Source organism: Dermacentor silvarum, chromosome 1 (genome assembly GCF_013339745.2).
Source record: "Dermacentor silvarum isolate Dsil-2018 chromosome 1, BIME_Dsil_1.4, whole genome shotgun sequence".
Taxonomy (NCBI): domain Eukaryota; kingdom Metazoa; phylum Arthropoda; class Arachnida; order Ixodida; family Ixodidae; genus Dermacentor; species Dermacentor silvarum.
In genome coordinates, this window is record NC_051154.1 from 143,745,117 (window position 1) to 143,768,073 (window position 22,957).

Sequence of the window (22,957 nt, forward strand, 5' to 3'; positions counted from 1 at the left end):
AACAGGACAAACATCTTTTTGAATTAGATGATTTTGTTGCAGATTAGACTATGTTGCTGTAACCTATACAAGTTGGCAATAACTTACAGAAGAATAAAACAGAAAATTATACAAAAGGTGAACGCGTGTCTCCTTTCACTAGCCTGGTCGTGCGCTGCCCGTGCCCTATCTTGGAGGTAATTTCCGCCGGGGGCAAATGGTGGGCAAGCCAAAATGGCTGGTGGCTGCATGTGTGCAGTCTTCATGCGGGTCTAGGGCTGGAGGTCGCCTGATCTCATGTTTCAGAGGCACATTGAAGGGACAGGTGGCAGAAGCATTCACTCCCCTCTGTTTGCACTTTTCATCACGCAATTGTTGTAACGGTGTGTGTTTGCGGTCATCAAATGAGATCTGTTCATGTTTGTCTGTGCGCGTGTGACAACTTGCTTGCTAATTTAATTAGTAAGTGAATATAAACTTCAATTATATGGCCGATAAATCTATGAATCTTACTTTGTGCAGTTTTGTGAGTCTAAATCCCACAAGGTGAGGTGTAAGGAACTTGGATTGAAATTTTTAGAAGAAAACAAAACATAATCATCTTTAGTGGAAACTTAACTACTTGTGAACTCTGTGCCTTTTATAGCGGCATTGTGAGCTTAGCACTAAGAAACAATTGATAAGGGTGTGCGAATAGCAATTATTAAAATGGAATCAAATAGAGTTCTCAAATACTAAACCTGCTTTCAGAGAAGCTTAACATTCGCTTGTTTTCCTTGTTCTGTCCTGAATTGGTTGAACTTCGGTAAGTCAACAGATATCTCATGGCCACTGGCACTGAAATAGCATGCCTAGCTGCTTCATTCAAGTGAAATGGCGGATCAAATGTGCAGTTTATTTGGAGATCCTTAAATATTTCAAGCTTGCATGGAGAAAAGATAGTCGGTGTTATCTGGGGAAAACAATTTGCTGTGGTTTGCCGGTGTGTTTGATCAAGTGAAGAGCACCACTTGTCATCTGGGTTAAATATATATATATATATGCCAAAACCACCATCATTCATTTTTTTCTTTTTATACCGTTGCCACCACTGGAATGCACAACCTGCATATGGCAAAATTGAGAATTGCAGCTAGTTTGTAATTTCTTTCCTTAGGCAACACAGGGCTTCATTATTTTTAATAATGCCATACTGTTGAAAGTGTACTAGCATGTGATGACTGCCCACCTTATTCCTCCATGCGTTTCCCAACTGTGGATGCCTTTTACTGTTTCCAGAAAGCTCAACTTTAAGCCTGTGTATGAAATTCAAGCACTATTTTCGAAATATAGTCGCTCCAGTTGCTAGAATGAAAGAGCCCTCTGCTAAATGACAACGCACGATCAGGAAACAGTGCTGACGCCACAAATCCAATATCACTGCTTTTGGAAAATTTCTGCAGCATTTATAGAAAAATAGATGCGTTTAACTCACTTATTCACACATGTTCAGTTGACATCATCTTGGAGACTGAAACCTGGCTTTCAGATGACATTTCCAACAGTGAACTTGCTCTTCATCCATCTTTTGTAGTCTTTTATAAAGACATCTGGTTCTGGAGGCAGCGGTGTATCATAGCGGTAAAGGAAGAGTATAACCCATCTATAGCAACAATTAAATCACCTTTTGAAATAATGTGGGTTTCTGCTCACTTCGCTTATACGAAATGCATCATTGGAGCATGTCATCGTCCACCTGACAGCCATCCTGAATTAAGATTTTTTCCACAACATGATTTACCAGATTACGGCCAAGTGTCCCAACATTCTACTGATCATCGGTGGGGGCCTAAATTATCAAGCAATCGATTTGTGTACTTCATCTGTGGCATCTAACCATAATCAACCAGAATGCCTCCACTTCCTCCAGACACTTCATTTTCATAACTTACTCAGCTCGTGCGAGAACCTATACATGGCAAAGACGTGTTAGACTTCATGTTAACAAATCACCCTGATCTTGCCAGAACTCACATACTAAAAGAGATTAGTGACCACAAGGTTGTGCATTGGTATCTTTCATTGCCACTTGCTAACAAAACAAAAGTTAAAAAGTGTATTCTTAACTACACACATACTGACGTTGGCAAAAGGAACAACTATTATCTGGTTTCACAGCAGCTTTGCAAGCTGACTTCAAGGACCGCTTGACTGAAAAAAACTGGTGTTTATTTCGTGACAAGGGGAGGGGGGGGGGCTAAAAGGGCTAAAAGAGATAGAAATCACCTGCATATTGAAACTAACAATCGGTTACAAAATTAATGAATCCTGGTTTACTGGCAATGTAAAAAGATGCTTATACAAGAAAAAGCGAGCGTTCAGATAGGCCACTCCTCGAACTAGCACTTCCATAGGCTGAGAAAACTACAAGCATATTTCTAAACAGTGTGAAGTAACGATTTGCACACGGAGTAGCACGAGCTATTGACAGACTGACTAATAAGACCAGCCTTGGCGCTGGCGGCATCAGTTCGAAACATTTAAAACTAACAGATTCCATTCAATTAAGCTAAATAACTACATCTCAAACCGTTCACGAGTGAAATCTGGATTAGCCCAAGGGTCCCTACTTGGACCGTTTCTCTTTTTAACCCCTTAACTGCTGTGACAAATTCTGAAAAATTTTCTAGAAGTGCAAAGAACATTTGCTGTAAGTCATTGTGCATTATTTTCGTGTCAAAATTACAAGAAACTGAACACATACACATGTGCAAAAATTGCCGAAAATTCACAATGAGTTATCTCGTCATCGGCAGTTAAGGGGTTAATCTATATGAATGCTGTCACATTCAACATACCTTCATCAGTGCAGCTGTATGCTGACGATTGTGTCATCTATAGGCCAATAACTAGCTATTCAGATGTCCTTGCTTTATAATTCGATCTAATAATGATGTAATGCGTGACAGATGGAAATTATTGTGTGCAGAAGATTAAGCATCTAAAATTCACTTTGGCTTCGAATAAATCTGTTAACAAGCACACAATAAATGGGGCCAATATTGAATGAGTTTCTTCGTTTAATACCTGGGTGTACGCTTTAACTTTGATCTAAGCTGGAATAATCACATAAAGCATATTACTTCTAAAACTTTGAAAAAATTGGTATTTTAAAGCAACATATCTCGTAAATACAGATACAAGACTATGTGTGTGCAACTCATTAATCAATCCATTATTGGAATACGCCTCAGCATATGGCACCCTCATCATTAAAACGTTATGAGCCTGCTTGAATCAGTACAGAAAAAATCGGCACGATTTATCACTCCCAATACTCACTTGAACCAAAGCGTGTCCATTTAAAAAAAAGTTGGTCTGACATCGTTTGCCGTACAAAGAAAACTTACCCGCCTCTCTTTCTTTCACAGCCTTTATCACAATAATCTATCATTCGCTCACACTAACATTCATCCAGCGCATCACATTCCAGGCCATAGCGACCATGCTTTTAATGTTCAACCAATTTTTGCCCGAACTAACAAATATCAAAATTCACCACTTGTTTTATCTATAAAATAATGGAACACACTACCTTCCGAAATTGTCACGCTAACCGGTTCATCTGCTTTTCAATTTGAGCTATTAACCTTGTTGACTAGAGACAGTGTTGAGTAGATTACTTTCTTGTGTGCATACTTTTATATGTGCTTTTTGTATCGCGGCACCATTCTGATTTCATTCTTTATTGTTGTTGAATGTTTTTTGAACCTGCTTGTGCCACCTAATGTACATATTTGCTATGTATCCCTTGGTTTTTCTTTGTTATTTACTTGTACTAGTTTAAACTGCAATACTTTTGTCTCACCTGATTGTCATCCCTTCCTATGTAATGTTCACACTGCCATTTAGAGTACTTAAATAAATTCTACAGGTGTTAAGAAGGTTGAAAACTGCCTGTTGGTATTTCAATATTTAACTCAGTATTTGATTTGTTGTTTGAATTAAAATAAAATATTTTCACACCCCTAATAATTGATCAAACTACAGTATAGACCACTTATAACATAACTGCTTATAGTGCAGGACCGGATATAATACGGTCTTCTCAGACTCCCGTTAATTTTCCCATAGCACTCTATGTATACGCGTATCGCTTATAGTGCAGTTGCGGGACACGAAATACCGGTTACAGTGCGGCTGCCTGGAAGTTCGGCAGTCAACCTAGATGGCAAATGCTCCCCTCAAGCCACAAATACCGTATTTACTCGAATATAACGCGCACTTTTTTCCATTAAAACAGGTCCATAAATTGCGTGCGCATTAGAATAGAGTATGACCCTAAATCTGCATTACCATATAGTAGCCGTCGGCATTTAAAAATGGCCACCTTGCACGCACGTCGAGCCTAGCTACTCTTGAGCCTAGCTACCGTAGCTTCATCCATGTGCTGCAGTACACGTGCTTAGGCAATAGTCTATCGTCTGTCTTCACGTTCTCTGCGTCTGCTCTATCAGCGTGAAGTACCGAGTTCACCAGGATGCCGCATTTAAAAGGAAAGTGATCATGTGTGTGGAGACGGACGAAAATCGTGCCGCATCATGGGCGTTCGGAGAATCCGAAACTTGCATTAGGGACTGGCTCAAACTGGAGGAGAGGATTTTCGCCAGCAAAGCGATGCGGAACGGTTTCAGTGGACCAAAGCAGGACGTAATCTGCGACGATCCACTTTGGCGATACGATCGCCTTGGCCCTATCTTGAAAGCAATCTGCGACAAGGAAAGTCCGCCGCGCGCTGTGTTTTCGTCGCCTATAGGTCGCGTTGAAGCGAGAGGCATGATAGCACGAAAGTCAATTCGCTTGCCGCGCTTCATCACTCGAGCGTTTTGACAGTTCGTTTCCGTGGTCAACGAGCGAAATGTGTTCTTGTTTGCTTGTGCGCGCGTGACACCGTGCTTGTTAATTTATTTAGTAAGCGAATACGGAACCTAAAGCACGGTGGCAGCGACGGCAGAAATGCGCCTGGAGTGTCCATTATTGCAATAAAATAGTTGTTTTGGTTACAGTGCGGTACCGCTTATAGTGCGGATATTTGCGACTCCGGCGAATTACGTTATGAGCGGTCTACACAGACCGCTTATAATGTAAGTTGCGAATATACAAGTAAATACGGTATTTGTGGCTTGAGGCCACAAATACTGCACTATAGGCGATTCACGTATACGTAGAGTGCTATGGGAAAATTAACGAGAGTCTGAAAAGACCGTATTATATCCGGTCCTGCACTATAAGCGGTTACGTTATAAGTGGTCTATACTGTAAATGGTAGGCGGCTTGGTTGTAAATTCAGTGAAGCAGACATTTTCTGGAAAGAATAGCAATGAGAACAAGTAGATAACTTTTCCAGCATTTTTGCTCATGCATAGCCAAATGTTCAAACTCTACTGTGTCAATGATGGAAAGTCATGTACATCCTGTGTCATTTAAGTCTCAGTACTAAAGTCGTAAAATATTGTGGAATTTAGTGCACATCATAATCCAGCTTGCAAAATTTTGTTCTATGTGAGCCATTTGTTGTGTAATAACTCACTGCTTTAGTTTCAGAAGACATGCACCTTCTTTTACCATCATAAAAAGCATAAGAAACCCAGTTGCAGAGTTGGTGTCCTTCCCTCATTTTCTTGCAAACTTTGTATTGTCATGTAGTTTACATGAATTTTGAGAAATGGCATGCCTTTCAGTGTCTGATTGCTACCTTTTGTTCTCCTGTAGTTCTTTTTCTGTGTAACGACTGCAAAACATGTCAGAAGAGCAAGTGATTTACATGTAGTGTGGTCTGAAGACGAGTTTGACATTTCTGAACTTCAAGAAAGGTAAGTTGATGCATGTGCAACACGTTATAGGAGTTAGTGCATGCGTATTGCGATTCTCAAAAACAGAGGTTACCTCTGAATACTCGTGGATTTTCCTTTATTTCATGAAAAATTTTCACAAATTTGCGTAGCTGCTCATGTATCCTGTCACAAGAAATGTGCCATTAACATGTGACATTATAAGAAATGACCACAACCCAAACAGTCTACGATCTGCGGAAAACGGCAAGATGTTGGCACTGAAAGCTCTACAGTCTGGGGTATACGTGTGCATAGCTTTCATTCATATAGGACTGTACATTGCACTGTGAATTTTCTAGTGTCATTTTATTCAATCTGTCTTTTGCTTGCCTCGATTTTATAAACATGTCATCAGTTGTGCAAATGGCAATCTTTCATTGTCTGAAATGCCAAAATCGCTCAAGAACGGCAAGCTTCTCAAAACTATTGTGAGGTAGATGCTGGGCAATTAATTCTGTCATTTTGGCACTTACACCTCGGCCTAATGGGATTTAGAGAATCGCTGATGAGCGATAAGAAAAATAATTATTCTGCCATGTTCAACCTGCGTTTACAATACTCATTGTGTACTTGGTGCTTTAACACCTGCCTGTGATTTCACCATCTGAGCTGTTGTATGACTATCTGTAGTGGCTGCATGGAACAGGTCTTCAAACAGCTCTTGGTATGGCAAAGGCAGCTGTCACCGATAAGACTTGGTTGATACAGCAGAATACAACTGAAGTATACTGTCAATATAATGTTGCAGTGAGAAACTGTTAGTGAATTTTATGAACTTGAGGTGTTTTGTTTCATTAATAAAAATTACTTCACAGGTTTCTAGAACAGTTCTGGTGGATAGTAACTTGTCAGTAAGAGTGTATAATAGAATCCCGCAAGAAATTTGACCAATAATTATAGGTTCCAAAGTAACGGGACGTGCAGTAGAGATCACGTTAAGAGCAAAGGTTACGTGCAGGCTGCACCTGCTGCTAATAGCTGCCGTCACCAGGAACTATGCGTGCACATGTATGGTATCATCATTATGGCCTACAAATGCTAGGCTGCCATTTCGTTTGTTTACAGTGGTGTAATGAGTTGCAAGGCCAATATCACTAGAACATTGTTTGCAATGCTGACTTGCAATAATGACAAAACAAGGTGACACTGAGACAACACGGATTCCCTTTGTCATTGACAAGATGCATTTGCAAGACTTTGAGCACGAAAGGTGTATACACTCAACATAGTTTTCATACTAACACAAAATATGGTGAAGTGGGCATTCTGTCCTCTGCTCGATGGCCAATGCTTTCTGCCATTTGTTCGCAGGTTTTACACGTGAAAGGGAATATTCACATCTTTTCACTTGTAATTCACTGTCAAATGATGTTTATCTTCTCCTTTGCTTTTAACAAAAGCTGCAGATCCACACATGTAATGCATGTGGACTTCGTTAAATTGAAACTCTACAGCAAGACTACTTCAGTAAATCATGGGAAGAAATACTTGTTTATTTATTTATTAACGTTGCCTCACAGGCTCCAGCATCGGAGCATTGTGTGTGTGTGGGGGGGGGGATTACATAGATAGGGGTAATGTCAGGAGCATGAGTAATATGACTATGCAAAAACAATGCTTATTGACTGTCAGTACCCATCACTGAAAACTAAGATCGGGGAAATTAAAAAAAGTTGGTTATATTGCATATTTTGCTTAACCTTGAGGTTCGACTGCATAACATCACTAAGAAAACACACAACATAGCGATGGCATGAACTGAGGTACATTGTGGAGTAGTCCGTACGCAAAGGAAACAACTAAAAATTTATAAAGTACAAATGCTTGTAAAGTACACTTGTCACTGTTGACCAGTAGTGAGGCAGTGGCTTTGTTGCAAAAATTGCTTTCTATTCTCTGCAATGCAGTAGCGCACCCAGGATCTTCTGCCAGGGCGAGGGGGAGGGGGGGAGCACTCCCTTTGCATAACATGCAATTTACTTGCTTTAGCCAGAGGAATCTAACAGGAAATAAAATGCCTAATAATTCTAATATTAATGACACCAAGGATGGTGCTGATGTTTATTTCTTCAGCGTTTTAATCAGTCTTGAAAGAGCTTGATAGGGCAAAGAAGTTGGTCTGCAGAGCAGTGCAAGTGGCAGTAGCGCACCCAGGATCTCTGCCAGGGGGGGGGGGGGGGGGGGGTTGACAGTTTGCCAATACCATCTAAACAGCACTAATTTCGATTTCTTCACGGGAAATTGTAAAAAAAATGCACTTTTTGCGAGTGTGCAGATGATTTCGCGTCTTACATGTTAGTTGCAGCACTCAAATGCGTAAGGAAAGAAAAGGGGTTAAAAAAAAGGGGGGGTTAAGTCGGCCTCAGGGGGGGGTTACAACCCCCGAATCCCCCCCCCCGTCGGTGCGCCACTGGCAAGTTGTCATCCATTGAAGCTCTTACCTAAACTGTCGTAGCAGCAGGGAGTAGTGGCAGTGTCTGAGGAGGTCACTTATGACTGGTGGAGTGGGAAAACTCAGGAATGTCAGTAATAGCATGGATAGAGCACCAAAATAATTATGTGTAATGGTTTTAATGCTTCTAACCCCTCCCCCCACCCCTGTTGGTGCGCCACTGCTGTAATGTCATAAGTAGGATGCTCATGTGCGCTTTGCCATGTTTTATACTGCCAATGCTTCTGCCAAAGCTGGGCCTTGTGAATGGCTAAAATATGAATCTGAGGAAAAGTCTGCACTGCATTAGCACTGTTGACAGTGGTGCTCTAGATGTCCTGAAGAAATTTGCTTTTTTGGATGCTACATGTTCTTTTGCACAATCATTTAGGCACCTCCCAGTTCGTTCATTACGAAAAGCTGAATATCTCTGCAGCCTCACAATGCAGCCTGGTATTTACATTTCGGGCCTCGACTAGAATATGCTAACAACATTGTCGTATACAGTTTTACTGGCTACTGCTACAGGCTGCTTGGGAATTGAACGTTTTCTGTGACTGTGGTCTGTAAACTTTTGTGGTTTACTATACTTGGTCTTGGGTTATTTTGTGCATTTTGTTGACTCGCAGTCTTCATTGTCCTGGCGGCACATCAAATATGCTTTGTGCAGTTCGGAACAAATGACTTGCACTCTGGCTGCTGCTGTTATTTTCTTCAGGTGATGGCTTATGCCACGAATATATAGGATGAGTGCTAAGTACTTATTCCTGTGGTCATCAGCTGCAGCTGTGTTGCTGATCTAGCGCTCTCTCCTGAACAGTTGCTAAATGCTTTCACATATGGCTGTTAGGAGGGTTCTAGGATATCCTCTTTCTTGAAACTTCACTATCTTTGTCTTGAGACTGGGCTTGTTTTTCACAATACCTTTTAATGACATAAGTGATTGCCATGATAGCCCATTGTCTTTTCTCAGTTTTGGGATGTCCCGAGTTGTAGCTAAAGAACTGCTTCTTTGATCAGGTTTCCTACCTGAAACAGGTATGGCCATTACTAAACGACAAAACCAAGACAAGGTATCTGATTCTGTTGCAGTAATTACCAAGGGAAGACAAACTCTTTGCTGCATGTGTTGAAGGCAGTAATTATTACATCCTTGCAGCTTCCTCCTTCTTCTGACACTTAGCTTAGGGCCAAGAAATCATCAAACTATCTGTAGACAATGATAACTCTGTTGTCATCCAATATGCTGTTAACTTGCTTTCCAAAAGCTGCCAAAAAGGTGTTGCAAAGATTTCGTGCTACTCATGAACCAGTGCAGATGGTGACTTCTAGGTAAGCTGCTAGTGTTTACAAAAAGGAAGTCGGGTTCATGCTAGCTGTATTTTGGAAGCAATAAATGAAAATGGCTACACATGTGTGGGAACATTATCCATGATTAAATCTGAGGAGAAGAAGCAACTTTTGATTTTTTAGCTATATGTGAGCAATGTTTCTTGCTCATCATAGACGAGGTGCTGTTCATTATGTGTGGACCACTGTTGCCTTTGTTCTGTGTTCCTACCTGTCATGTTTGTCTACCTCCCGTGATGCACACCCATCCTTTTATCTTTATCTGCTGAATCCAAAAAGCAGTGCCGGGGCAGAGCAGTTGCCAGCAATGCAATAGGAATAGATGGAAGAACAATTAAAAACACAGGAAATGCTCTGTACTCATAAGTAAACAAAATTTATTCAAGGCAACTGCTTATATACATGGGTAAAGGACGAAAAGGCACGAAATCAAAACATTCAGGATATAAAACTACTACAAAAATACACATGGCAGGGTAAGGACAGGCTAGTCACAACAGTTTATACTGGTAAGCAAGAGCACCTGCTTTTCCGGTAGTACTTATATTTCTTAAAGGAGAGAGCACAAATATATCCTGGTGTCAAGTTTGCCTACTGCATGCACATTGTGGTTTTGTTATCTTTCCTAGCAACATACATTTCCATGTTGACTACTACTACTTTACTAAAAAAAAATGCTTTCTTTCTAATTGGGCAGAGACATCAATCTGACGCTCCCACGCAAGACTTTAAGGAATGGAACATTGGATGCTTATGTACTGCTGTTGGAGCGCAAAAAAAGGGAGTCTGTGAAGTCACTAGAACAAGTAATGAGCGCCTCAACTGTCAGCATAAGTAGCAACCCTCTTACTCGCTACTTGGTTCCAACTGAAGAGGAAGTCCAGCTCATCAAATCCTTCAAGTCGGATACACCAGTAAGTATCAGCGCTATGTTATGGCTTGCTTGCATTCCCATGGTTATACATATTTGTTTGTAAGGCTTTAGTACTTAAAATGTCAGTATCAATTTCAGCAAGTTAAGATGATCAAGAGCGTGTTAGGGGGGCAGGTGAGTGCGCATCTTCTCCTCTAGCCCGGCAGTGGCTGTGCATGGTTTTCCGCACTGCTGAGTGCATACAGTGCCTCTGCTGCCTATTTGGAGCTAATCTGCGGTGAGTGCAAAAGTGCTTGTGTGCTTAGATTTAGGTGCTTAGATTTAGGTGAACCTGAGGTGGTCAAAATTTTTATCCCCCACTATGGCATGCCTCATAATCAGATCTTGGTTTTGGAATGAAAAGCCCCAGCATTTAAGTTTTCAACCAAAATATTCTAAAGCAATTTTGATTAACGGCACAGTCTTCTTTCTCAGGAGCTGTTGAAGCCAGGACAATATAACTTGTCTGCAATATAGATGTATGCTTTTTGTGTCTGCGTTGCACAATTCTCCCTATAAGTGCCGTGCCCTAGTATACTCGTTCAGGTGCAGATGCACACCATTGCCTTGTCTTGAGTAAAGCCGACGCTGCGATTTTGTAGCAATGCCTTTCGCTCGATTGCATGCAACTTTTATTATCCACAGTTCGTGGCCTGCTGATCCCATTATAATAACGCGGGCCAAGTGTCTCTCTGACCACTGATGAAGTGGGAAAAGGAATCACATTGGAAAAGACATCGCTATAAAACCAGTTGCGCAAGTCGCACTTTCTGCACGCTCCCTGTGTCTCCTGAGGTGATTCGCACACATGAAACATCCTTACACTGCTTGTGTCTACATAGCAGTTGATTAAACTAAAATTGTATGACAGGCTTATATAACAGACGGCATGAAAAAGCTTATCTGTTTGTTGGTGTTCCTTGCGTCTTGTTGTGTTTTCGAACATGGTGAAACTGAGAACTTATGTAACTTTTGGGACTCTGCAAATTTCTCGATGGCATAAGAGATGGCAGCATTCTCGAATAGCTTCTGGCGAAACCTTGACTGACCTTTGAGTTGTCAGTAGACTTTGTGACACCACTTGAACTGGCCATGAAATACGTCAAAGAGTTACATCACATAACTTCACTTTATTTTCCTTAAAAACCCCTATTGGGGTGTTACATAAGGGGTGGGGTTTACAAGATGCAGAGAGAATGCGCCGGACATAAATCGCCTTGGACAAAGCAGTGAAAAGGCAAGTCTGAAAAGAGGACCAAAAGAGAAAACTCAGTTGCAAGGCAGAAAAAGTCTTGTCGTTGATGTGACAAGGGCAGTCATGATGAGAATGAATGTTATTCCAAGAACATGACCTGTCATAAGTGCGGGAAGAAGGGGCATTTTCAGGTGTCATGCAAAAGCAAAGGCAAGGCTAGCCGAAAGGCACCGAAAAAGTATAGTTTCTATCAATCCATGAACCATGTACAGTAGAACCCCGCTGTTACGTTCCCGGGTGCTGCGTTTTCCCGGCTGTTACGTCGTTTTCGGCCGGTCCCGGCACAGCTTCCATAGAACCCAATGCATTGGTAACCCCGCTGTTACGTCGCAACTGTGGGACCGTTCCCGCATCATACGTTGCGAACTGCCATACCGCGCCGGCCCGAGCGGCCATTTTGACTTTTCATGTCGCTTGACTTAGTTGCTTGACGATGGCATTGGCCGCCCAAAGTGCTGGGGGCGACATTGATTACGTATTTTCGGTTTCCGCCAGCAAAAGTATGGCCTTTGATATCCGCTTTTGCTATCTAAAGATGATGTCTATGACGCGTTGCGGCCCTAAAATTGTTTTTGGCTCATAGATGTTCCGTATAAAGTCCAAGTGCGATAACGACGTCGCCGCGCGCCGTATGCTTTCTTTCGCGCGCGAGACGCAGTCGTCGGCTCCCCTCGCACGCTTTCACTCGCACATACAGCATACGTCGCCGCGCGCCGTATGCTGTATGTGCGAGTGAAAGCGTGCGAGGGAAGCCGCGCGGCCATATGCTGAATGTGCAAGTGAAAGCGTGAGAGGGGAGCCGACGACCGCGTCTCGCGCGCGAAAGAAAAGCAGGGAGGAAGCGCACCTCCTTCCGTTGCGCTCGAGGCACCAGTGAGGGAGCAGGGGGGGGATAGCGGGCAGCGTTGTGCTCTGGCATCATACTGCGCGGCGGCGTGCGGTCCCGCGGGCCGTATCTTGAAAGCGATCTGCGTGGGGGCAGATTCTGCGCAGTGTAGGTGCGTCGGCGGCTCGTGGCTTTGTGCGTGCTGCGTGTTCTCGGCGCTCAGTTTGGGTTGAAGCGATATACAGCATGAAGGTCACTTCGCTCGCTTCTGCAGCGGCGCTTAACTGCGCGTGTCCGCGCTCATCGAGTGTGATGTGTTCATGTTTGCCTGTGGGCGCTGACACCATGTTTGTTAATTAGTTAATAACCGAATGTTTACAAGTTTATACAGACAATAAAACTACTATTCTTACTTTGTATAGCTCATCGCAATCGATACTTCGGCTGTCGGGCGAAACTACTTTTTGTCGCACGTAAGAATTAAAATAATATTGTGTGCAGTTCAACACTACTCCCATTTCTCAATTTTTCCTGTTTCCCGGCTCTTACATTTTTTTTTACGGTCCCGTGAAAAACGTAACAGTGGGGTTCTACTGTAATCCTTGGGAATATCCTAAAAAGGGATGGCAATGCCTTCATGCTGCTTTTGTGTGACTGTTCCATGAAAGAACATTCCTGCTTTTTATTGATGCATACTCTAAATGGCCGGAGGTAACCCAAATGTCATCGGCAACATCAGCAGCAACCATCAAAATGTTTCACGATCTGTTTGCAAGATATAAACTTCCGGAGGGAGTTGTAACCGACAATGGCAGTTATTTCAGTTCTAGTGAGTTTCGTGATTTCATGCAAAGGAATGGAATTTAAAATTTTTTTTCATCGCCAAATCATCCAGCAACAAACGGCGCAGCTGAGAATTTTGTAGGCACTTGAAAGATATGGGCTTCCAGGTAAAGTTATAACCAACAACAGCAGTTAGTTCACTTCTAGCGAGTTTCATGACTCCATGCAAAGAAATGGAGTTGAACTATTTTTTCACCACCAAATCCATCAATTCAAGCCTAGGAGCAGAAAATACCATGGGTGCCATAGTATGTAATAACCTTCTGCTTGCCTACAGAACACCTCGCGTTACGACCGGCTGCACTCCAGCTTAACTTATGCCTGGAGAGGAATTCCGCACGAGATTCGTTCTACGACTCACAGTGCAAAACGTCATGAGGAAGAGGGGAGGAAGATGTCCCACAAACCCCTCTGAAGAGCGTTGTGTTTACAAAGGTGACTCAGTGATGGCAAGAGGCTACAGAACCAACAAAAAGTGGACAAAAGGCACTGTTAGCAGCATCCTTGAAAATAGAACCTACGAGGTACATCTGCAAGACAGGAGCATGTGGAAATGTCACATAAAACAGTTGCGGCCTGACAGCAGTTGAAAACGACAAGAATCAAGAACCGGTGAAGCCAAGTTTGCAAACAGAAAAGAATGAAGCAAAAAGAAAAAAAAGGCAGATTCTATGCCCCGTGGGAATCGATGTTATGCGAAGCAGTGTGCGGGGAGCCTACCAAGTTAACGGAACGACCATGAGACCACCAAGACGTAGGCGGCTCTTTCATGCCCTACATGACACGCATGTAATGACATTCATGTCATAAGTCCTCAGGAGTCCCTTTTGCTACATCGAAAAGACCTTAAGGCGAAAGCCTTAGTCATGTTCATGACTATGACTTCGACCATCAACTTTTAGCCTTTTCCTTCGCTTAGTACCATATCCGAACCCATTTCATTGGTTTTTGAGTGTTAATCTTTTTTCGCTGAGTCGTTCTCATTTTTGCTAAATCATGGTCATGACTGACTTCTACCACCATCCTTTAGTGTTTCCTTCACTTAGTGCTCACGTCTGAACCCATTTCAGTGGTTTTTGAGTGTTCATCTTTCTTCGCTGAGTCATCATTTTTGCTCAGTCATGGTCATGACTATGACTTCTACCATCATCCTTTAGCGTTTCCTTCACTTAGTACCCACATCAGAACCCATTCCAGTGGCTTGTGAGTGTTAATCTTTTTTTGCTGGGTCATTGTCATGACCTACATGACACGTATGTCATGACATTTATGTCCTGACCTATCACTTATGTTCGTCATACACTCCTGTCATACTATGCCAATTTTGGTACCTACCAAGTTAACGAAGCAACCATGAGAGCACCAAGACGTAGGCGGCTGTTTCATGACCTACATGACACGCATGTCATGACATTTCATTTATGTTCGTCATATACTCTTATCATAGTATGCCAATTTTGGTACATACCAAGTTAACGAAACGACCATGAGAGCACTACTTCAATCATTGGATTGAGCATTATACTTCAAGACATAGGCAGCTAGATAGATAGATAGATAGATAGATAGATAGATAGATAGATAGATAGATAGATAAGATAAGATACTGTCAAAGTAACAAGTGTTCACCAAGAAATGCTTCGCATTTAAAATCATACAACAACCAGACACAAGCAAACCTTTGGAAGCGATCACACCGCAAAAGCTACAGTGAAACGCAAGATCTGAAACCCACAACACCATCGACATCTCTGTGATTAGAGTTACGAAGATCAACACATACCCAAAAGCCCCTGCAAACATACGGAGTGTAAAACACGTCTGTGTTTTACCTCAAAGGGGAGGATACTGTGGTATATTAAACAGAGCAACAGAAGAGCGCCACTACGCACTTTGGCCTTGCTCACAGCTGAAGGGCCAGCAAGGAAAATGGTGAAGCCTGGGCAAGCAACTTGGACAGCAGGCCTCCAGCAACAGCCCTTACCCAATGGTGCACTGGAGAAGAGTGGAATGTCACATACACCTGTGTAACGTATACTAAAATAAACCCAGTTAATTTCCAGTTCAATCCTTCATCATCATCATCAGCAGCCTATCTTTATGTCCACTGCAGGACGAAGGCCTCTCCCTGTGTTCTTCAATTACCCCTCTCTCGCGCTAGCCGATTCCAATTTCCACCTGCAACTTTTCTAATTTCATCACCCCACCTATAGTTTTCTGCCGTCCTCGACTGCAATTCCATTCTCTTAGTACCCATTCTGTAACTCTAATGGACCATCGGTTATCTACCATATGCATTACATGGCCTGCCCAGCTCCATTTTCTTTCTCTTAATGTCAATTAGAATATCGGCTATCCCCGTTTGCTCTCTGATCCACACTGCTCTCTTCCTGTCTCTTAACGTTAGGCCTAACATTTTTCTTTCCATCGCTCTTTGTGCGGTCCTTAAATTGTTCTCGAGCTTCTTTGTTAACCTCCAAGTTTCTGCCCCATATTTTAGCACCGGTAGAATGCAATGATTGTATACTTTTCTTTTCAACGACAGTGGTAAGCTCCCAGTCAGATTTGGCAGTGCCTGCCGTATGCTCTCCAACCCATTTTTATTCTTCGGCAAATTTTCTTCTCGTGATCAGGGTCTCCTGTGAGTAAATGACCTAGATAAATGTACTCCTTTATAGACTCTAGAGGCTAACTGGCGATCCTGAATTCTTGTTCTCTTGCCAGGCTGTTGAACATCATCTTTGTCTTTTGCAAATTAATCTTCAACCCCACTCTTACACTTCCTCAGTTAAGGTCCTCAATCATTTGTTGTAATTCGTCCCCGAATTCGAACAGGCCAAAGTCATCTGCTAACCGAAGGTTGCTGAGATATTTGCCGTTGATCCTCACTCCTAAGCCTTCCCAGTTTAATAGCTCGAATACTTCTTCTAAGCATGCAGTGAATAGCATTGGAGAGATTGTGTCTCCTAGCCTGACCCCTTTCTTGATAGGTGACTTTCTACTTGTGGAGAGCCAAGGTAGCTGAGGAATCCTTCTAGATATTTGCGAAGATATTCACATATGCCTCCTGTACTCGTTGATTACACAGTGCCTTTATGACTGCTGGTATCTCTACTGAATCAAATGCCTTTTCATAATCTATGAAAGCTATATAGAGAGGTTGATTGTACTCCGCAGATTTCTCGATTACCTGATTGATGACATGGATATGATCCATGGTAGAATATCCCTTCCTGAAACCAGCCTGGGAATTATCTTGGTGAATATTTTTCATAATACTGAAAGCAAGCTAAAGGGTCTATAATTCTTCAATTCTTTAACTTCTCTCTTCTTATGGATTAGTATAATGTTGGCATTCTTCCAGCTCTCTGATACACTTGAAGTCGTGAGGCATTGCGTATAAAGGGCCACAAGCTTTTCAAGCATGATATCTCCTCCATCTTTTATTAAATCGACTGTTATTCCATCTCCTGCGGCTTTTCTCCAGGTCATGTCTTGTGAGGCCTTTATAACTTCCTGGCTAGTTATAGAAGGAGCCTCTGTATCTTGTTTATCAATGAAGGTAGCGTGGCGGCTCTGGGAACTTTACAGATCAATGTAGAATTCTTCTGCTGCTTTTACTACATCCTCGACCGCAGCCGTGGCCTAGTTGTAGAGCGCCTACATCGGCTGTGGGAGGTGGTGGGTTCGATTCCCACCACCGCCGGGCACCCACTGGTTCAAATGAGCACAAGTGTACCCAGGCCTGGTGTTCAGCTTCCTTCAGGGGTTGTACGCTTGGGAAAAGAACCTGCGCCCTAAATTCCTATCGAAACCCTCGTGACCGAACAAAAAAAAAAGTTATGTTTGGGCCACTCCCAGGGCGGCCATTTTCCCATGTGGCGCCCCAAATGCAGTTTATTCTAGGCTCCTACAATTAATTCGCTACACTTCAGCATGACAGTGAGTCAGTCCGTTTGTCTCTGTCTTGCTGTGCTGTTTGTAAGTCCAATGTGTTCCCCTATTTGATCTTCTTTTTGTGAGAGCAGTCAGCAATTCTGCTTTTATCTTAGTCTGTCAGTGTTCAAGCAGTGTTTGTCAAGTTCCCTCACTGCGCTCAAGCTAAAGCCCCAGAAGAAGAGGCCATACTGTTTGCCAGAGCTCTGCAAAGATACTTTGCAAATGTATCATGATATAAATACAAGATACTAGCAGACTAATTGTATCCGATACGATACTTGACATTTGTATCTAAAGATACTTCGATACACTAGTTAATTCCTCATTATAGCTTCTCTATAGGCTGCAAGTTTGCAGGTGTTTACTTGTATATTTCTAATCTCTCGTCTGCAGACATCATTTTCTTCAAATTTCCTACAAACATTTTTTTCAACATTCTTACTATTATATCGCTATTCCACAACAGTTTCTGGGGCCTGCTGGACTTGCATCAGATCAATGCAGGTACGCTGCGCAATCAGCAATTTTTCCCGTGCCGCCTTTACATTTGATATGATGCACTGCTTTATTGTCCAATCATAAACGTGTAAGCGTGTTATTTTGCTATGTGTTCGTTTGTACATGTTGGTAATTGGCCCTCACCAAGCTTCCGTACGAGATCTGCTTATTACGCACTGAATAAGTTGTGTGCATTCTACAGACGAAACAATGCTTAGAAACAATACATTGCGCTATGTATTTTTCGTTTCTATGTATCAGTAAACGAAAGCGAATGTAGCATTATATAGTATCAAGGTACTTAAAGATGCAAAAACACCAGAAAGTTGAAAGAATGAACTTAGTGAAGTATACCAGTACTCCTTTTCAAATAAGACGCGCTGTCTTCATTATCATCATCATGACAATGGCATAGTCAGTTTGTACCGGTGTTTAATGCGCACATAATTTTTAGTTAATGTTAAAGTTCGACGTGGAGCAGTACACACCTCTGATGGTGACCTCGCAAAACGTGCATCTCGATTTGACTTTGTACCCGGCAGTCTAAGAAATGGTAGATAATGTTCCACTTAAGAGAACATGCCGACTACGATTAGCCGCACTCAGCTCTTAGGTAGAAACTTCCAGAAAATACACTCGCAAACCATGCAGGAGATTTTGGTAGACAGCCGTATTTCACAACAAACTCGTGTTGTGCGTTCTCATGAGAGGACATTGAAAAAACATGTAAAAATGTTGGCGACTTTCGAAAAACGTTAACTCGCAGGGGAGAAAATGCGTAAATATTTTACGTAGCTAAAGGCCGTTTCACATGGTGCGATTTTGCACTGCGATTATCGCACCGGAAGTGCGATTTCCGTCGCATGCGACGAAAATCGCAGTCGCAGGGCCGTTTCTGCGATTTTCGGCTGCGACCAACCGGTTGGTCGCAGCGTCGCAACGTCGCAGCAATCGCTGCGATTTTTCCGTCGAAATTGCGCCGAGAGGTATTTCGCGGTCTGTTTTGGAAAATGGCGGCGGTCGCTCAACGCAACGTTTATAGATACTTTTTTGTCTATAAATATTGGATCAACGAGCCTCGAACAGTGCAACTAATTGAGTGAAGCCTTGGATTACGCAATCGGTACGTAACATCAGCACCGACACGCGAACAGTGCAGATAAAAACTCGTAGGTCAGATTCGGTTCTGTGATTTCTACGAGTTTGTTGACACGCTACGTTGCTAATCTGGCGACGCTGTTTTTTAGGTTGGCTTCGGGTGCTGATAGTACGTACTTTTGCGTGATTTTCCGTTATTCACACGCGCTGCGAGTGTGTAAATACTACGAGGTGTCCCTCACGGGAAGGCATGGCCTTCGGATGTCGTCCCAATTTTCTGGTTCTGGAGACAACTCGCGATATACGAAAACGCCACAGTTTTATCGCCGTATGCTTTTACGGACGGAACAATTTAAAGAATATGCAACTACGGACAAATGCTGTGGTCAATAGGTCACGCTATACGCGCGACCATTTAGTTGCAGTCGGTTGGTTAGGGCTTTCATGCGCATTTTCCCCAATGAATTATCTCATTTCAAGGTTCTGTTACTACCGCTGCGAGACGCAAAGCGAACGTGCAAACTGGATATCGTAATGAATGTTCTACAATAGCATATTTCACGCTTTGACTGGGAATAAGCAGTATTGCCAATTTATTTTCGAAGCAATATTTAAACAGTTTTTTTTCTCATTTTTCTGATGCATCATTTTTCTCCTGAATAAAAAAACCAATAAACCTTCAGTGTGTTGCAGACTTTGTATCCTTACTGCATCTGTATTAACCCTCACATTAAAAGGTAATTGCACATTTCGCTTACTTCAGTGCATCGAATTACTTTTGTTTATGCTGGTTGTAACATATTGCAGTACTCTAAGAAACTACATAGCCATAAACATCCTTGCCTTTTCTTGCTTCTCTGTCTCTACTTCCTGTAAAACACATGCAATAATGCGAAAAGCAGGCGAACACCTTGTTTTTATAAGCAGTAGATAACTCATTAAACAAAAGCAGATCAAAATTGTGCACTGAAGTCAGCTGGTTGCATTCCTTCGTATGAATGATAGTATCTTTTCAAGTGTGGGTGGGTCTTGCATGTCCACAGCTCATAAAGTGTGCAGACTCATCATGAGGCGTAGGTATAGCCCATCAAGATGGAGGCAATGTTGCTAATGAGTCTGCACTTACATGTATTACTGCATAAACTCGTATAACCATATCCCATCATTACTCAATCGAGCTTGCTCAGTCATATTCACCAAAATTCTACTTATCCGAGCTTGCTCTGACTCATATTCACCAAAATTGTACTTGGCCGAGCTTGATCTGACTAATATTCACAAAGATTCTACTCAGGCAAGCTTGCACCGAGTCATATTCACCAAATATCTACTTAGCCAAGCTTGCTCCGACTTATATTCATCAAAATTCTACTCAGGTGAGCTTGCACTGAGTCATATTCACCAAAAATCTACTTGCCGAGCTTGCTTTGACTCATATTCACTAAAATTATACTTGGATCAGCTTTCCCCGACTACCACATGACAATATTCACTAAAAGTTTACTCAACTGAGCTTGCTCTTACTCGTATTCACCAAAATTCTACTCAGTCAGGCTGAAACGAACTCAGACTCACGGTTAGTTCGAAGTCTTAGTGAGCCGACGTTTGAGTGAGTTCACCGTGCTATGTATACATTACATTGTGTGACCTGTGCGGTGAATAAGCAAACATTGTCTATGAGTACGTGTTGCATCGGGTGAAATAAGGACAACTGTAAACACTGCAGTTAGTTTTCTAGAGTTCAACTGACCGTTGCGTGAAAGCTTCGCCTCATGTCGATTCAAGCAAGTGCATTGGATCTGCATCATATTTTTTGCCAATCCTGCTGTCTGTCCTAACCATTACTGGGTGGCCACATTTTGTACATTTCAACACAAAGTTTAATAAATGACTGTAGTGCAATATATTAAAAAAAAAGATGCTTGCATCACTGCACGTATAACAATCAGAACATGACACAAACACATGCACATAAGATGCACACAAATGATAAATACATAAACAGATGGAATCAGCTAGCCACCACCTATTGAAAAAAAAGAAAAAGCCCAGGACTACGTATAACCATTCCGCTTGCCAGGTACATGGGCTATAGGAGAAACACACGTGCAACCTAGCAGTTACCTCGAGGTAGCAGCTATGGATGCTTTTGCATTCGCAGCTGGCCACTCAACCACTCAAGTGTGTTCAGTGTGCACTTGTACTTAGGCACCCTTTTTATTGTCTGTATCTCAAAAATTTCATGTGGCTCCTCAAAATTTTGAGAATGTTTGGATTCTGAGGCTTGCAAAGGTAAATATTTTTATTCCATTTTCGTTCAAGGTGAAGGCTCATACAAAAGATTAGAGATATTGTCAGTGCCCCTCACTTTCTCTCAGAACATAAGTGGTCTGTTATTGAGATTCTAGCAGCTTTTCAACAGCAAGAAACGGAATCAGCTTCCCCTGTTTTCAGCATTGGGTTAATGCAGGCAATTCAGGGAGGCATAAAGTTTTGCTAATACAATAGGTTCGGGAATACCAGATTAGACTGTACCTTGAAACTTTCCTTGCACTTTCTTATTTTGGTGAAATAACCCAGTTTTAAATGGCTCCAGTTAGCATACTCTAACATTGGTCTAATATAGGTTAAGTACATGACTAGCTTAACAGACTGGGATGCTGGCTTTCATTTCCAGGAGAGGAATCATAGCACCTGCTCCAGTTGCATATGTTTTTGGTTATCAGGGGTATTCAGCCTCACTTTAAGGATAACGTGCTGAAGCAGGTAGAAGCACACGCATTCCATTAGCGGATAGTTTCGATAGCTTCATACCTTACACTTGCCACCATGAATACAAAATTTTAGCGTTCGATTTTGTTATTAAACAAACAAACGTACTCCTAACAAGGTATTTTAATGTTAGCCGTGTGGCTACGCGGCTGCGCTAAGTACTGCAGCATATTAACTTAAGCTTCTTGATACAGATTCACAGCACACTAACAGCGCAAGAAACAGGACGAGAAAATAAACGACGCCCATGTCTGCCAGAATGATACGATACTACGTACACAAGTGACTGCAGCTCCTAAAAAAAAATGTGGTGTCGGCTTTTACGCCTTTCGAAATATTCAGAGAGCACTTGTATGAATAATTTCAGCACAGGCGCCGAGACGGACGAGCCAGGCTGGCGCTAAGATAAACGTTCACAACACAAATTCAATTGCACGTTCAGTAATTACACACAGATCATTTGCGGCTTTGTTCAGGGGCAGACGTGAGCTTTTGGGTTGGTGCTTGCTGCTAAGTTTGGTGCAAGAATATTGCTAGGAGCAGGAACCACTAATTCGCAATCACGAGCAATACACACACATCCGTTTTTCAGAAGCTGACGTTAATCACGGGTAGCGCGAGGGTCTCTGCGTTGACATGACGACTCCGCCGAATCCCGAATATTGCATATGCGATGACAACAGCTATAAGGGCTTGTTGATAGGTCCTCTTGTAATTTGTTTAACCGCAGGTAGAAAGACACAGGCATAAAACACACACAGAGACAGCACACAACGCTGAACGACCACCTGCGAACAGCTGTTTACGTCCGCCATTTCTCCTCGTATTGAACTTCACAAACCGCTGTTGCGCACTCCAAAACAAACTAAACTTTGAAGCGCTTTTAAATTACAAAAAGCACGTATTATTTGGTCCTAATAAAGAGAGGTCAATTATATTATAACGCGCACGTCTTTTTCATTACATTAAACGAATTTATGCGGCATGTGCGACAAAATCTGGCAGCAAGCAACCCTGGGCGTCGCATAATCGCATTGGTGACCTCGCACCATGTGAAATGGCCGTTGCGAATTTCGCATCTGCGAAAATCGCAGCTGCGAAAATCGCAGTGCAAAATCGCACCATGTGAAACAGCCTTAAGTAGTAAATATTATGTTCACAGACGTGTGGACAGTGGCGA

At 42.3% G+C, this 22,957-nt stretch overlaps 1 protein-coding gene across 1 annotated transcript in view; it reads left to right on the forward strand.

Moving 5' to 3' along the window:
• Positions 1 to 22,957, forward strand: part of LOC119436170 (cleft lip and palate transmembrane protein 1-like protein) — a 73,333-nt gene that overhangs the window by 2,686 nt on the left and 47,690 nt on the right. Inside the window, exons 3-4 of the mRNA XM_037702935.2 lie at positions 5,731 to 5,831; positions 10,331 to 10,547. Coding sequence (XP_037558863.1) covers positions 5,731 to 5,831; positions 10,331 to 10,547 — 318 coding nt within the window. The remainder of the gene's footprint in view (positions 1 to 5,730; positions 5,832 to 10,330; positions 10,548 to 22,957) is intronic.